General features: G+C 47.4%; 1 protein-coding gene across 1 annotated transcript in view; it reads right to left on the reverse strand.

Moving 5' to 3' along the window:
- Positions 1–12,907, reverse strand: part of SLCO4A1 (solute carrier organic anion transporter family member 4A1) — a 50,121-nt gene extending 37,214 nt beyond the window's left edge. The window contains exons 1-2 of the mRNA XM_040330459.1: positions 12,748–12,907; positions 6,931–7,832 (exon numbers count right to left, since the gene is read on the reverse strand). Of these exons, the coding sequence (XP_040186393.1) occupies positions 6,931–7,750 (820 nt within the window). The 5' untranslated portion in view covers positions 7,751–7,832; positions 12,748–12,907. The remainder of the gene's footprint in view (positions 1–6,930; positions 7,833–12,747) is intronic.
- Between the last annotated feature and the right edge of the window lie 4,130 nt (positions 12,908–17,037).

Genomic DNA, 17,037 nt, shown 5'->3' on the forward strand with positions numbered 1-17,037 from the left:
CACAACCCTGCGATCAGCAGATCCAATAGAGAAAGTTTACTGGCCACAGAGGGTCTCACACTACACTGTTAAATAGCAGGGCAACTTATCTTTGGAGTGGGTAGAACTCATTAGTAACTCTAGAAGGTCTTTCATAGTGTGGGTCTTATATCCAGGGGCTTCCAAAATTAACTAAAACCAACTGAAGATTACCAAACGTATACTGTGCTTGCAGGTGGATACTACTGTCCATTCGAAAATCTCAACAAGTGGACTTTAAAGTGGAACTCCAGTCAACCCTAAAGGTGCAGTTACTCTAATGTTATAGTGACCCCAGTTTCTCTGCTACTCTTGTAGTAGAGGTTCACCCAAAAAACTTTTTTTTTAACATTAGATTGATGCTTGTTTTGTCAAGGGGAATCGGGTGTTTTTTTTACAATCGAAGCAGTACTTATCGTTTTAGAGATGCATCTTCTCCGCCGCTTCCGGGTATGGGCTGCGGGACTGGGCGTTCCTACTTGATTGACAGGCTTCCGACGGTCGCATACAGCGCGTCACGATTTTCCGACAGTAGCCGAACGTCGGTGCGCAGGCGCCGTATAGAGCCGCACCGACGTTCGGCTTCTTTTGGCTACTCGTGACGCGATGTATGCGACCGTCGGAAGCCTGTCAATCAAATAGGAACGCCCAGTCCCGAAGACCATACCCGGAAGCGACGGAGATGATCGCTCTCTAAAACGGTAAGTACGGCTTCGATTTAAAAAAAACACCCGATTCCCCTTCACAAAATGAGCCTCAATCTAATGTTAAAACGTTTTTTTCGGGTGAACTCCCGCTTTAAGAAGGTCACAGAGGGATCAAAATTCTGATCCATGTGTTGCCACTGCAGTTGAAAGATGTCGATCTACTGATCAACTTCTGTTGAACGGCCCTGTTGAATAAAAAAAGAGTCTCAATCAGTGCTGCAGGCAACAGGCTGCATCCCTGATCCATGTATTCTGGTAATGGGGGAGTCTCCCTGCTGTCAGAATACAATAGCACATTGGAAAGGATTCCCCCATCCACCTCAAATAAGTGGATGGGTTTAGTTTTTTTGTTCAGCCCGCTGCCAAAATAAAAAACTGAACCATGTTTGCCCATCTGTTTTGTATGCTTCCTCCATTTGTTGTCTCACTGTTCTATATGAAATTTCTAATACAAATGATTGAAACAGAAAAAACTGAACCATGTATGTCCAACTTTTGGCTAGCTATACAAGTTCAGATTTTTATCATTCAACCCCATGAACATGAGAAATCAACAGTTTTCTCCAGCCACGATATAAAGCATGGATGGAAGAATCACCTCTGCCGGCTATTGTATTCAGACAGCCACAGCATCTGTGCTGACAGTATACTGATAGGATGCAGTTGCTGTTTGTCCTACAATTTTCTACCTGGCTCCTGGTTTTTCAGTGGAGTTCTCTCCTGCCAGGTGGTGACAATTGGGCCAGCCATGGTTCAAATTTTGGCTGATTCAGCAAAACATGGCCAAAATTCAACCTGATTGGTCAGCTTTATACTCAGCTTTCCCTGATTCAATTAGTTATTGGATTGATAGAAAATTTGTGCCGCCAGCCGCTTGTCATGCACGCTGCACTCCTAATTCAATCCTATAGAAAGGTCTTGGGTCGGGTTCACAATCATACAGTACAGACCAAAAGTTTGGACACACCTTCTCAATCAAAGAGTTTTCTTTATTTTCATGACTATGAAAATTGTAGATTCACACTGAAGGCATCAAAACTAAATATAAAAATAAATAAAATATATTTCATATTCTAGGTTCTTCAAAGTAGCCGCCTTTTGCTTTGATTACTGCTTGGCACACTCTTGGCATTCTCTTGATGAGCTTCAAGAGGTAGTCACCTGGCGCAGCACCCCATCACTCTCCTTCTTGGTCAAATAGCCCTTACACAGCCTGGAGGTGCGTTTGGGGTCATTGTCCTGTTGAAAAATAAATGATGGTCCAACTAAACGCAAACCGGATGGAATAGCATGCCGCTGCAAGATGCTGTGGTAGCCATGCTGGTTCAGTATGCCTTCAATTTTGATTAAATCCCCAACAGTGTCACCAGCAAGCACCCCCACACCATCACACCTCCTCCTCCATGCTTCACGGTGGGAACCAGGCATGTAGAGTCCATCCGTTCACCTTTTCTGCGTCGCACAAAGACACGGGGGTTGGAACCAAAGATCTCAAGTTTGGACTCATCAGACCAAAGCACAGATTTCCACTGGTCTAATGTCCATTCCTTGGAACCAAAGATCTCAAGTTTGGACTCATCAGACCAAAGCACAGATTTCCACTGGTCTAATGTCCATTCCTTGGAACCAAAGATCTCAAGTTTGGACTCATCAGACCAAAGCACAGATTTCCACTGGTCTAATGTCCATTCCTTGTGTTCTTTATCCCAAACAAGTCTCTTCTGCTTGTTGCCTTTCTTTAGCAGTGGTTTCCTAGCAGATATTCTACCATGAAGGCCTGATTCACACAGTCTCCTCTTACCAGTTCTAGAGATGTGTCTGCTGCAAAAGGTGGAAGAACCTAGAATATGAAATATATTTTCAGTTGTTTCACACTTTTTTGTTATGTATAATTCCACAAGTGTTACTTCATAGTTTTGATGCCTTCAGTGTGAATCTACAATCTTCATAGTCATGAAAATAAAGAAAACTCTTTGATTGAGAAGGTGTGTCCAAACTTTTGGTCTGTACGGTATGTCTGGCCGCGGTTCCCAGCATGGGTCGGGTGTGTCCCTATTCACAGGTTCAGGTGGAAATCAGGTCCAAATTTTTGCCTAAATTCTCACCCGAATCGGACCCAAAGACGCACAGGATCCTTTTCGAATGTGGACCGTGGCCGCCACTGACCTGTGTGAACTGGCTTAATTGAGAGCCGGTTACACTGAGCCTGTGATGCCAATTGGATGTGGAGAAACCTGCATCAAAATGGGAATAAATGTGAACCCAGTGATACTCTGTGCTCCAGCAGGGTACCAACTCTCCAAAGAACTGTTGGCACTATATAAATCATGTATAATAATAACTGAATGGCCTTTTCCAAAAGATTTTATCAGGCAGTTGGCGGCACCAATAAGCAGCACAATTGTTCTCTCTATGGATGGAACGCTTGTCTGCCCCCTGATAAACAGGCTTCTAGTCTACAGCTGGCATGTACCAGTACAGCTGGCAGGATTTCTGTTGATTATGGGGCACCAGCTTACAGGTAAGTGTATAACAGGTCTAAAGTGCTGAATGTACACGTATCCTAAATACATTCTCAAAGGTAATAAACTTGCTGATATTGTGCTATCTACTATTCTTTGTTTGGAGTAGAGATATTTTTTATAGTTTACTTATATGTTATAGTCATGTGACGGAACTGTTTATCAGTGCCTTGGACTTTATCCTGATAAAAAAGTGTCATATACTATCATAAAAAAGAAATTAGGATTCATAGCCTGATCCACCATACACTGTACTATGACAAAGGAATTTTTAGCAAATACATCCATGGCTTTATGGGATGATGGTGTATAATGTAAGTAATGTATATGTAAAAAGAAGAGCGAAAATGCAGATAAAATAATCTGCATGAGAATGTCTTAGGCTCCATTCACACCTAGGCGTATTTACGTCCGACGCTCGATACTCTGGAGGGGAGAAATACCATTGCCCTCTATGGAGATGGTTCACATCTCCACGCCAAACGCCGAACGCCTGAAGCTCAAAACAAGTCCCGAACCCTTTTTTTCAGCCGGCTTCGGCGTTCGGCATAGGAGATGTGGACCTGGGGGTTAATGGGGGTTAAAATCGCGCTGTTTTGTCGCCGCAAATCGCGGTACAAAACGACGCAACTTGTCGCCGCAATTCGCGGGACAAAACGCCGCGATTAGGTGTGAATGCATCCTTAGGCTCCATTCACACCCAGGCGTATTTATGCCCGACGCTCGATACGCTGGAGGGGAGAAATACCATTGCCCTCTATGGAGATGGTTCACATCTCCTATGCCGAACGCCGAACGCCTGAAGCTCAAAACAAGTCCCGGACCCTTTTTTTCAGGGGGCTTTGGCGTTCGGCATAGGAGATGTGGACCTGGGGGTTAATATCGCACCGTTTTGTCGTCGCAAATCGCGGTACAAAACGCTGCAACTTGTCGCCGCAATTCGCGGGACAAAACGCCGCGATTAGGTGTGAATGCAGCCTTAGGCTCCATTCACACCTAGGCGTATTTACGCCCGGCGCTCGATACGCTGGAGGGGAGAAATACCATTGCCCTCTATGGAGATGGTTCACATCTCCACGCCGAACGCCGAACGCCTGAAGCTCAAAACAAGTCCCGGACCCTTTTTTTCAGGGGGCTTTGGCGTTCGGCATAGGAGATGTGGACCTGGGGGTTAATATCGCACCGTTTTGTCGTCGCAAATCGCGGTACAAAACGCTGCAACTTGTCGCCGCAATTCGCGGGACAAAACGCCGCGAGTAGGTGTGAATGCAGCCTTAGGCTCCATTCACACCTAGGCGTATTTACGCCCGGCGCTCGATACGCTGGAGGGGAGAACCACCATTGCCCTCTATGGAGATGGTTCACATCTCCACGCCGAACGCCGAAGCGCCGAACGCCTGAAGCTCAAAACAAGTCCCGGACCCTTTTTTTCAGGGGGCTTTGGCGTTCGGCATAGGAGATGTGGACCTGGGGGTTAAAATCGCGGTACAAAACGCCGCAATTTGCGGGACAAAACGCCGCAATTTGTCGCCGCAATTCGCGGGACAGAACGCCGCGATTAAGTGTGAATGCAGCCTAAGATCTCAGTAGTCTGGTAGCCAACTGGCTTTCATGGCCAGTTACAGACAGATTGACAAGTTCACATCTACGGCACCAGCCACTGTCTGCTGGCCAACTGCTGTCAGAGAACACCATCAATGCAAAAACGTTTAAATGCCTCATCAAATCAATTTAGCCCCCCTAGGCTCCCCTTCCAATGGATATAAATCACTAATACCGCGTGCGTACACACGATCGGAAAATCCGACCAAGAAAACCATGAAAACCATTTCTGACGGAATTTTGGCTCAAACTTGGCTTGCATATACACGGTCACACTAAATTCCAACTGTCAAGAAAGCGGTGACATACAACACTACAACGAGCCGAGAAAAATTAAGTTCAATGATTCCGAGAATGCGCCAAATTGATTCAGAGCATGCATGGATTTTGGAGCTTCGGAATTGCATACAGACGATCGGAATCTCCTCCAAGAACTTTTCTTGTCGGAAAATTTGAGAACAAGCTCTCAGGCCCCGTACACACGTCCGAGAAACTCGACGGGCAAAACACATCGTTTTGCTCGTCGAGTTCCTTGTGAAGCCGCCGAGGATCTCGGCGAGCCAAGTTTCCCCATTGACTAACGAGGAAATAGAGAACATGTTCTCTATTTGGCTCGACGAGTTCCTCGTCGGTTTCCTCGGCCAAAAGTGTACACACGACCGGTTTCCTCGGCTCCCATCGAGTTTCTGGCTGAATTCTGCCGAGAAACTTGGTCGTGTGTACGGGGCCTCAGATTTTTCTTGGTGGAAATTCCAACAGAAATATTTCCATGAAACCTACACACGGTCGGAATTTCCGACCAAAAGCTCACATTCTCGTTGAAATTTCGTCGGCGGCCGTGCAGTGTAACTAAGCCCAGCCTCCTCCTCATCCATGATAGGCGGAAACAATAACTCACTGCTGGGAAACTGAATCAGTGTTCCGTCACAGACGAGGACGAGGCGGGGCTTTGTTACACTGGACGGCCACCGACGATGTCACAGCTTAAGATCAGGTACGTGAGGCTGCAGATGGCCACAGTGAGGCTGAAAATGGGCACAGTGAGGGCTGCAAATGGGCACAGTGAGGGCTGCAAATGGGCACAGTGAGGGCTGCAAATGGGCACAGTGAGGCATGCATATGGGCATAGTGAGTCTGAAAATGGGTACAGTGAGGCATGCAGATAGGGACAGCAAGGCATGCATATGGGCACAGTGAGGTTGCAAATGGGCACAGTGAGGCATGCATATGGACACAGTGAGGCATGCATATGGACAGTGAGGCATGCATATGGACAGTGAGGCATGCATATGGGGACAGTGAGGCATGCATATGGGCAGTGAGGCATGCATATGGGCACAGTGAGGCATGCATATGGGGACAGTGGGGCATGCATATGGGGACAGTGGGGCATGCATATGGGGACAGTGAGGCTGCAAATGGGCACAGTGAGGCATGCATATGGGCACAGTGAGGCATGCATATGGACACAGTGAGGCATGCATATGGACACAGTGAGGCATGCATATGGACACAGTGAGGCATGCATATGGACACAGTGAGGCATGCATATGAGCACAGTGAGGCTGCAAATGGGCACAGTGAGGCTGCAAATGGGCATAGTGAGGCATGCATATGGACACAGTGAGGCATGCAAATGGGCACAGTGAGGCTGCAAATGGGCACAGTGAGGCTGCAAATGGGCACAGTGAGGCTGCAAATGGGCATTTTTGACCCTTGTTTCCATTTACAGTAGCTGCTGCATTTCTCACCCTAGGCTTATACTCGAGTCAATACGTTTTCCCATTTTTTTGGTGGTAAAATTAGGTGCCTCGGCTCATCTTCGGGTCGACTTATACTCGAGTATATACGGTAAGTAAATATACTGGTGTAAGCTTCTTGGTGAAAGAAATGCACAGAGACTGAAGTACAGCCCAAGGTACATCTTTGCTAATTATTGAACACTTACATACATTATGCATGTATACTTTTCAGCCAACTATTGGAAATAGCTTAGACAAATAGCAAAAGCAATGCCGTGGAATGCTATAGCAATAAAAAGACTACTCATAACACACAAACACCGAGAAACCTATACTCACCAATATACACTGGGGAATAGCTCGACTTGACGTTTTCATCTAGATAAGTGACTCCCAGTGTGTAAAGTGGTGTGGCTCCGATCCCATGAAGGAACTGTCCCAACATGAAGACGTATCGGTAGTAGGACAGCCTGGAGGTACGTTGAGAGACCCCATAAGTGTGATTGGACGGGCACAGTCCCGTATCTTCGGCAAAGTTCACCTCGTATTCCCCAGTGCTGAAGTGCGGCAAAGCAAAGACTAACGAACCAACGCCCATTATTAATACTCCCCAACCCAACCAGCGAGGCTTGTGACCATTCCCCCCAAAGTAGCTAACAAATGTCAAGCACACGCAGGCTGCTATGTCATAGGAGCTGGCGATCAGTCCGCTATGATAGCTGTGCAGGTCAAACCTCCGTTCTATAGAGGTGATAACAGTGTTGATGAAACCGTTGACCACCATGCCCTGGAGGAAGGAGGCTGCGCAGAGGAAAAAAAGCACCCCTTTAGACGTGTTGAACACTTGCAGGAAGGAGGGCTTGAACGCACCCCACCCACACAAGTTCTCGCTTTCGGAAGGTACAAAGTTAATTTCACAAGGATCGTCCCCGTAGAGCGCTCTCTTAGCGCAGGTTTCGTCATACAGACTTTCGTCGTAGGAATCTGGAGTCCTGTCTGCGTTGGAATGCAGCGGCGTCTTGGAGAGCAGGGCGTCCGCTTGTTCACCGCCATCCGGGCTGGCCAAGCTGTATTCGCTGCCGCTTCGGGAGGGTTCGACAAAAGAGAGCAGCTCTTGTTTGGAATTGAAAGAACTTTCCGGGGATAGATGATGGGGCATTTCACAGGAAAACGGATGGAGTGGTGGCTTCAGTTTGCTTGGGGTTGGAAATGTTCTGTGGACCCAAGAAGAACAAATGTCCCTGTACAAGAGAAGAAAAAAAACAGTCAATGTTGTGCCAATATATTCGAAATCTTGCAATCTAAGTGAACATCTTTCTAGATACACATTGAGGCAGGGATCGACAAATCCCGGGCGCCAGGTCGCCATGGTGACTAGAAATAGTGTCCTGGCGACTTGGAAAACATTTTATTTATTTATTTATTTTATTGTGAGCTGGCGCCCTCTGGTGGTGAGCCGTTGGTATTACAAGTTATTACCACCAGATGTGTAAGCTGGCGCCATCTGGTGGTGGCCGTTGGTATTACAAGTTAAGCATTACAAGTTAAACAGCAATTCTAATGTCATTTTTCACTATTTTCACTGCCATCTTCTTCCCTCTAATTAGAACCCCCAAACATTATATATATTTTTTATCCTAACACCCTAGAGAATAAAATTGCGATCGTTGCAATACTTTCTGTCACGCCCTATTTGCGCAGCGGTCTTACAAGCGCACTTTTTTGGGAAAAAATTACTTTTTTTAATTGAAAAATAAGACAACAATAAAGTTATCCCCATGTTTTTTAATATTATGAAAGATAATGTTACACCGAGTAAATTCATACCCAACATGTCACGCTTCAAAATTGCGTCCGCTCGTGGAATGCCGACAAACTTTTACCCTTTAAAATCTCCATAGGCGACGTTTAAAAAAATCTACAGGTTGCATGTTTTGAGTTACAGAGGAGGACTAGGGCTAGAATTATTGCTCTCGCTCTACCAATCGCGGCGATACCTCACATGTGTGGTTTGAACACCGTTTACATATGCGGGCGCTGCTCACGTATGTGTTCGCATCTGCGCGCAAGCTCGTCGGGACGGGGTGCGTTTTCTGGCTCCTAACTTTTTTAGCTGGCTCCTAGATTCCAAGCAAAATTTGTCAACCCCTGCATTGAGGAGACTTGGCTGCTTTAGTCCACACATCTGCTCAGCATCACAAGGCTTCAGAGATTCAGCAGCATCAGGAAATGAGATGACGGCACTCTTCCCTTACAGCCAATGACAGGTGGGAACTAAAACCAGCAGACACATTTATTTTCCTTTTCGATTTTCTTTTTCCCCTTTTACATCTGAATCCACAGAGTTCCCCTTTTACATCTGAATCCACAGAGTTCTCCTTTTACATCTGAATCCACAGAGTTCCCCTTTTACATCTGAATCCACAAAGTTCTCCTTTTACATCTGAAACCACAGAGTTCTCCTTTTACATCTGAATCCGCAGAGTTCTCCTTTTACATCTGAATCCGCAGAGTTCTCCTTTTACAACTGAATCCACAGAGTTCCCCTTTTACAACTGAATCCACAGAGTTCTCTTTAAAAGGAGAACTCTGCAGACTCAGATGTAAAAGGAGAACTCTGCGGATTCAGATGTAAAAGGAGAACTCTGCGGATTCAGATGTAAAAGGAGAACTCTGCGGATTCAGATGTAAAAGGAGAACTCTGCGGATTCAGATGTAAAAGGAGAACTCTGCGGATTCAGATGTAAAAGGGAAACTCTGTGGACTCTGATGTAAATGGGGACTCTTATCAGCCCTCAAAATTTCCACTCGCCTGCTAGCATTTGGCGAGTGGATTTAAGCTGGGGGCGAGTGATAACAGTTCTGCATGACCAACAGTCCAATCTGTGCCTACACTTAGAGCCACGCTGCGATTGGTGGTCGAAGAGGAAAGGTGCGTGCCCAGGAAAAGTAGTCGGGTGAGCCGCACACATGCAGAGCAGTACACAGGTGCTCTCCTTACAATTCTCGTTAAGCCATGGGACCTGATAGTATGACCTCTCTGAGCCTGGCTTCCCAACCTGACCAATGTAGCTGGAGAGCAGAGAGCAGGAAGGAACAAGTGAGCTGGAGGACTGCGATTATCACCACTCTGGGTGTCCCAGGTAGGCAGTGCAGCACAGCGCTCACCAAGAGTTGCCCTGACAAGAGAGCGGCAGTATGCTGTGCGGTGTCAGTGTGCGCTGTGTTGTGGTGTCAATGGCTATGCAGGTGTGTGAATCTCGGTGCTGGATTGTACTCCCTCCCGCTGTGCTGCAGCTCCTCTCCTCACTGCCCGACAATGAAAGGAGGAAGTGGGGACATGCAAGTGTGGAGCCGCACACAGGGGCTCCTGATTATGAGAGTGGGTAGAATAGGAGAGGGAGAGAGAGAGGAGGATGGATGGGGGTTGCAGAGGAGACAGCAAGAGAATGGGGGAAAAGACCTGGTTCTAGAGAGAAGGCAGAGGAGGAGGAGGGAGTCTTGTACGTAAGAAGAGGGAGAACAATATTTGCAGAAGTAAAAAAGTCCATGTCCCTCTGGTTTGCTCCAGTGCCATGTCCCTCTGGTTTGCTCCAGTGCCATGTCCGTCTGGTTTGCCCCAGTGCCATGTCCCTCTGGTTTGCCCCAGTGCCCTGTCCCTCTGGTTTGCTCCAGTGCCATGTCCGTCTGGTTTGCCCCAGTGCCATGTCCCTCTGGTTTGCCCCAGTGCCCTGTCCCTCTGGTTTGCCCCAGTGCCATGTCCGTCTGGTTTGCCCCAGTGCCCTGTCCCTCTGGTCTGTCTCAGTGCCCTGTCCCTCTGGTCTGCCTCAGTGCCCTGTCCCATTTTGTTAAAGTTGTTGTTGGTAATATTTAATTGTGTAACTTGATTCGGCATAAAACATTTAACAGTGTCATTCCAAGAGATAATCTACAAGGGCGTTTTTAGGGGCGGAATTAGGGGCGGGGCAGTGTATGGGTTAGGTGAGGCAACTGGTGGCGAGTAACACTTGAGGCCTGGCTAGAAGCTCAGGGCTTGAAATTTTGAGCCCTGCTCTTATGATTAACTTCATATGATTAGAAATGTTATTTAATTGCTAAATATATGTATAGTTTATACTATAAAAAAAAATTTGCTGTGCGTTGCTAAAGTGTTCGGGTTTGACTTGAAAAAAAGGCGGCAGTCCTATAGACTATGGGGCAGATCCACAAAGCGAGTACGCCGGCGTATCTACTGATACGCCGGCGTACTTTCAAATTTCCCGCGTCGTATCTTTGTTTTGAATCCTCAAAACAAGATACAACGGCATCTGGGTTAGATCCGACAGGCGTACGTCTTCGGATCTAAGATGCAATTCTTCGGCGTCCGCTGGGTGGCGTTCCCTTCGTTTTCCGCGTCGAGTATGCAAATTAGCTATTTCCGACGATCCACGAACGTACGAGCGGCCGGCGCATTCCTTTACGTCGTCTCTAGTCGGCTTTTTTCGGCGTATAGTTAAAGCTGCTATTTCGTGGCGTACTCAATGTTAAGAATGGCCGTCGTTCCCGCGTATAATTTTAAATATTGTTTTTTTTGCGTAAGTCGTTCGTGAATCGGGATGGACGTTATTTACGTCCAGGTCAAAACCAATGACGTCCTTGCGACGTCATTTCGCGCAATGCACGGCGGGAAATTTAGGGACGGCGCATGCGCAGTTCGTTCGGCGCGGGGACACCATTTTAAATGAAACATGCCCCCTACCCGCCCAACTTGAATTCCGCGCCGTTACGCCGCTTGAGATACACTACGCCGCCTTAACTTACGGCGCAAAATCTTTATGGATTCGAACCAAAGCCAGGTAAGGTACGGCAGGGTAGCGTATCTCAGATACGATGCGCCGGGGCAGATCTTTGTGGATCTGCCCCTATGCCTGCATAATGTGCGTTGTAATGCCCATTTGTGGTCCCCCATCAGAAGCCCATGTGAAAGGGTGGCAATTCATTTGACCAACTGGGAAACAGGGACAGGATGTTGTCACCCTATAACAGGAAGTGCCTGAACAAAGCCCTTCATGGCAGGATCACCAGCTATTCATTTCATTAACGTTTTAAAAGCTTTGCAAAATGACTTCTAAAATGACATTGACGCGTCAAGCTTATATGGGACGTTGGTGGCTGCGTTTATTTCCACCTTAGAACCTACATTATGTCTCCCCTAGCTTCATGATGATTGCCTTCCTTTGTGAGCCTACATTTCATTCTTAACCATCAACCTGCTTTATTTTTCTAGCAAAATATGAAATCCTGTCATTGGGCCAGATTCTCGTAGATATCCGGCGGCGTAACGTATCTCCTTTACGTTACTCCGCCGCAAGTTTAATGGGCAAGTGCCTGATTCCCAAACCACTTACCTGTAAACTTGCAGCGGCGTAGCGTAAAGTCCACCCGCGCAAGCACTCCTAATTCAAATGATCCAGGTAGGGGGCGTGGATCATTTAAATTAGGCGCGCTCCCGCGCCGATCGTACTGCGCATGCTCCGTCGGGTAAATTACCCGACGTGCATTGCGCTAAATGACGTCGCACGGACATCATTTGTTTTGACGGTAACGTAAATGGCGTCCAGCGCCATTCACAGACGACTTATGCAAACGACGTTAAATTTTCAAATTGCGACGCGGGAACGACGGCCATACTTAACATTGAGTACGCCACCTAGGGGGCATGTTTATCTTTACGCCGCGTATCGCTTACGGAAAGGACGTAAAAACACTACGACGGGCAAGCGTACGTTCGTGAATCGGCGTGACTAGTCATTTGCATATTCTATGCTGACCGCAAAGGAAACGCCACCTAGCGGTCAGCGTAGATATTGCAGCCTAGGATACAACGGCGCTGGCCGTCGTATCTTAGGCATGTTTAAGTGTATCTCAGTTTGAGAATACACTTAAACATACGACGGGCTTAGATTCGGACTTACGTCGGCGTATCTACTGATACGCCGGCGTAATTCTTTGAGAATATGGCCCATTCTGATTACATCACAGAAAAGCACATGCATTTTAAGCGAATTAAATGTCTTATTTCCGATTGGTATCAAGCCAAAAAGCGCAGAGCAGGAGAGATGGGAAACAGAGGCAGGAGTCTGACCGACAGTAACCTCAAACAATGCGGCGGCTTACCCTTACAGGCGGAGGCTGTCTGGCATGACCGTACACTGAATGGCAGCCTGGGAACAGTTCATCAGCAGGTCGAAATCCCATGGCACATCCACCGGTCAGAGCAAATTATTTTTAATGTGCATCAGCAGCTGAGAAAAGGGACAGAGAGAATCCCATATCTGCAGACAGTACGGGTGGGGGGAGGGACACAATAATTCTGCATTAGGCAGACATCACGGTGCTGCACCCAACGTATGACTGCATGGAGGGAGTCAGGTGCCGAGCCTTGCCCTATCTTCTTGCAGCTGTATTTAAAGGGACATGCCAACATAATGGGAAAAATGTTGAGTTTAAAGGAAAGCCTACCAATGCTGATTTGAAAATGTTACATAGCTGGTTGCTAGTACGGAAATTCAGATTTTCAATAGCGCCATGCTGCTTGCTCCAGGCGGCTACCGTTTTCAGAAGAGGGCTAGCAATGGCAGCCCACATATCTCTCCCATGAGAGGTGACCTTTATACTCTGGCAGGGGTCAAAGCTTTCCTGTTAAATGGCTCAGATTGTTACCCCCAACATTCATCTACTACACCAGTGGTCTCCAAACTGCGGCCCTGGGGCCAGATGCGGCCCTTTGCTTGCCTGTATCCGGCCCTTGAGGCTCTTTCTACTGACACCAACAATGGGGCTTAAATCCTCCCATTGTCACCAACAATGGGGCCCATAAATCCTCCCACTGTCACCAACAATGGTGTCATAAATCCTCCCACTGTCACCAACAATGAGGCCCATAAATCCTTCCACTGTCACCAACAATGGGGCCTAGATCCTCCCACTGTCACCAACAATGGTGTCATAAATCCTCCCACTGTCACCAACAATGAGGCCCATAAATCCTTCCACTGTCACCAACAATGGGGCCTAGATCCTCCCACTGTCATCAACAATGGGGCCTAGATCCTCCCACTGTCACCAACAATGGTGTCATAAATCCTCCCACTGTCACCAACAATGAGGCCCATAAATCCTTCCACTGTCACCAACAATGGGGCCCATAAATCCTCCCACTGTCACCAACAATGGGGCCCATAAATCCTCCCATCGTCACCAACAATGAGGCCCATAAATCCTTCCACTGTCACCAACAATGGGGCCTAGATCCTCCCACTGTCACCAACAATGAGGCCCATAAATCCTTCCACTGTCACCAACAATGAGGCCCATAAATCCTTCCACTGTCACCAACAATGAGGCCCATAAATCCTTCCACTGTCACCAACAATGAGGCCCATAAATCCTTCCACTGTCACCAACAACGGGGCCTAGATCCTCCCACTGTCACCAACAATGGGGCCAAAAATCCTCCCGCTGTCACCAACAATGAGGCCCATAAATCCTTCCACTGTCACCAACAATGGGGCCTAGATCCTTCCATGGTCACCAACTGTTTCTCCCCCTAATACCAAAGATGGGGCATTGTTTTCCCCCACTGGGCACAGTGAACTGGCCCTTTGCTAAGAAAGTTTGGAGACCCCTGTACTACACCAAGCCAAAATTCTTATTGCTATTATCCTTGTTGGCCTTAAAGGGGTTGTATTTTTTTTTTTTTTTTAAATAACAAACATATCATACTTACCTTCACTGTGCAGTTAGTTTTGCACAGAGTGACCCTGATCCTGGGGTTCCTCGGCAACTGTTCTCAGCTCCTCCCCGCAAGAGCTAACCCCCCTCAGGGAAGCTCTCTCCCAAGGGGGTTAGCTTGCGGGTGCGCTCCTGTGTGATACACTTGGTAGCCATAGCCGACGAGTGTATCACTCGGCTTGCCCCCCGGCGCACCGCGTCATTGATTTGATTGACAGCAGCGGGAGCCAATGGCTGTGCTGCTATCAATCATCCAATGAAGAGCCGCCTCACGCTGGGGGAAAGCATTGCGGGATCGCGCCCACGGAGATTCTGGGGTCAGGTAAGTAAAACGGGGGCTCGGGCCAGTGAGTGCAAGGTGTGTTTTCACCTTAATGCATAGGATGCATTAAAGGGGTTGTAAAGGTTTTTTCCCTAAATAGCTTCCTTTACCTTAGTGCAGTCCTCCTTCACTTACCTCATCTTTCCATTTTGCTTTAAAATGTCCTTATTTCCCCCTCCCTTGGACTACAGGAGAGTCAGGACGCCCACTAACACACAGCTCCTTTATCTATCTGCAACGTAGAGAGCGTCCTGACTCTCCTGTAGTCCAAGGGAGGGGGCGAGCACGACACTCCACACCAGGGAGAAAGCCTCGCATTACTGTGTGGAGTTACAGACAGAAGAACAGGAAGTGAGGATTTCTCAGAAGAAATAAGGACATTTAAAAGCAAAATGGAAGGATGATGTAAGTGAAGGAGGACTGCACTAAGGTAAAGGAAGCTATTTAGGGGAAAAAATTGTACCTTTACAACCCCTTTAAGGTGAAAAAACATGAAGGTTTACAACCCCTTTAAATCTGAGGCTACAGAAATGGAAGTCTTTGGTTCTAGCACCGCCCTATGTAGGGAATAGAGGAGGTAGCTGAAAAAGCGTGTCATGCAACAAGAAGTTGCACAACCAGTCAGGTCATGTTAGAAGGCTGCAGAATGTGGCTCTATAAAGCTCCCTTCACACTGATGGACCAATCAGTCCATCCATTGTGAATCTCAGCCCCTCCCGCTGTAGTGCTCGGATCGGGGAAGGGGGGCGCCGGCAGGTCAGGTGAGCACCCTGTTAAATAAGGTATTTTGCAGAGTAATAATAATAAAAAAAACACAGGTACTGCACTGTAAATCTTCCTGTAAAAGAGGAGATTACAGGCTTTCTCGGTAGTGACTTTACAACCACTTTAAATAAGGCTGTGCAAAGAGCAATGATGATTTATTGAACATTGTAGTTGTTGCACTTTCACTTTCATCTAAAACAAGCATTCAGATAGGGAGTTTTGACGATACTTCAATCACAAAACTAACACACCCAGATAAGGATATTTTCAAGAAAGTGTCACTTATTTTCCATTGATTCAAGTGAGATTTGAAAAATAACGTCACACGGCTAAAAAAAAAATGATATCTAAACTGCTACTGAAGTTAAAAAGTTAAAAGTTGCAAACGGGCAGGCATGGACTGGTCATTGGGACTACAGGGAGTTTCCCGGTGGGCCGATGGCTCAGTGGGCCGGCTTCAGTGACAGCGGACCGCCTCCCCCCTCCGCTCCTCTGTCTCTCCCTTCCCGCAGCGCTCACCTCCTCTCCCTCCCCACAGCGCTCACCTGGGGGGGGAAAAGAGAAGCAGGGGGGGCAATAGAGGAGCATGGGGGAGGGGACAGACAGCTGACTCAACAGCTATGGCCTGGGAGTTTCTCACTTCTGCCTAATCTTGTCCCATAAGGGGGGGCACCCAGGCGCCTGCAGAGCTGGGGGCGCCAAAGTGGCAGAGTTCTCCCCTCCCTCCTGCTCTCCTTGTTTGTGTCCGTCCAGAACTAGTGTTCTGAGCATAGGTGTGTGTCCGTCCAGAACTCATGTGAATGAATGAATGAAAAACTTATATAGCGCGGCGCATGCGAACTGAATCACCTCTGGGCTTTGACCATCTCCTGTATTATGTCTGTAGTCTCTGATCATCTCCTGTACTATGTCTGTAGTCTCTGACCATCTCCTGTACTATGTCTGTAGTCTCTGACCATCTCCTTTACTATGTCTTCAGTCTCTGACCATCTCCTGTATTATGCCTGCAGTCTCTGATTGTCTCCTATACTATGTCTGCAGTCTGACCATCTCCTGTATTATGTCTACAGTCTCTGACCGTCTCCTGTACTATGTCTGCAGTCTCTGACCATCTCCTGTACTATGTCTGTAGTCTCTGACCATCTCCTGTATTATGTCTACAGTCTCTGACCGTCTCCTTTACTATGTCTTCAGTCTCTGACCATCTCCTGTATTATGTCTACAGTCTCTGATCGTCTCCTGTACTATGTCTGCAGTCTCTGACCATCTCCTGTACTATGTCTGTAGTCTCTGACCATCTCCTTTACTATGTCTTCAGTCTCTGACCATCTCCTGTATTATGTCTACAGTCTCTGATCGTCTCCTGTACTATGTCTGCTGTCTCTGACCGTCTCCTGTACCATGTCTGCAGTCTCTGACCATCTCCTGTATTATGTCTGCAGTCTCTGACCGTCTCCTGTACTATGTCTGCTGTCTCTGACCGTCTCCTGTACTATGTCTACAGTCTCTGACCATCTCCTGTATCATGTCTGTAGTATGTCTGGGGGTCTTTCTAACAGACTCTCTAACAGAAGCCCTCTCTGTGT

This window comes from Rana temporaria, chromosome 12, assembly GCF_905171775.1.
Source record: "Rana temporaria chromosome 12, aRanTem1.1, whole genome shotgun sequence".
NCBI classification, from domain to species: Eukaryota; Metazoa; Chordata; class Amphibia; order Anura; family Ranidae; genus Rana; species Rana temporaria.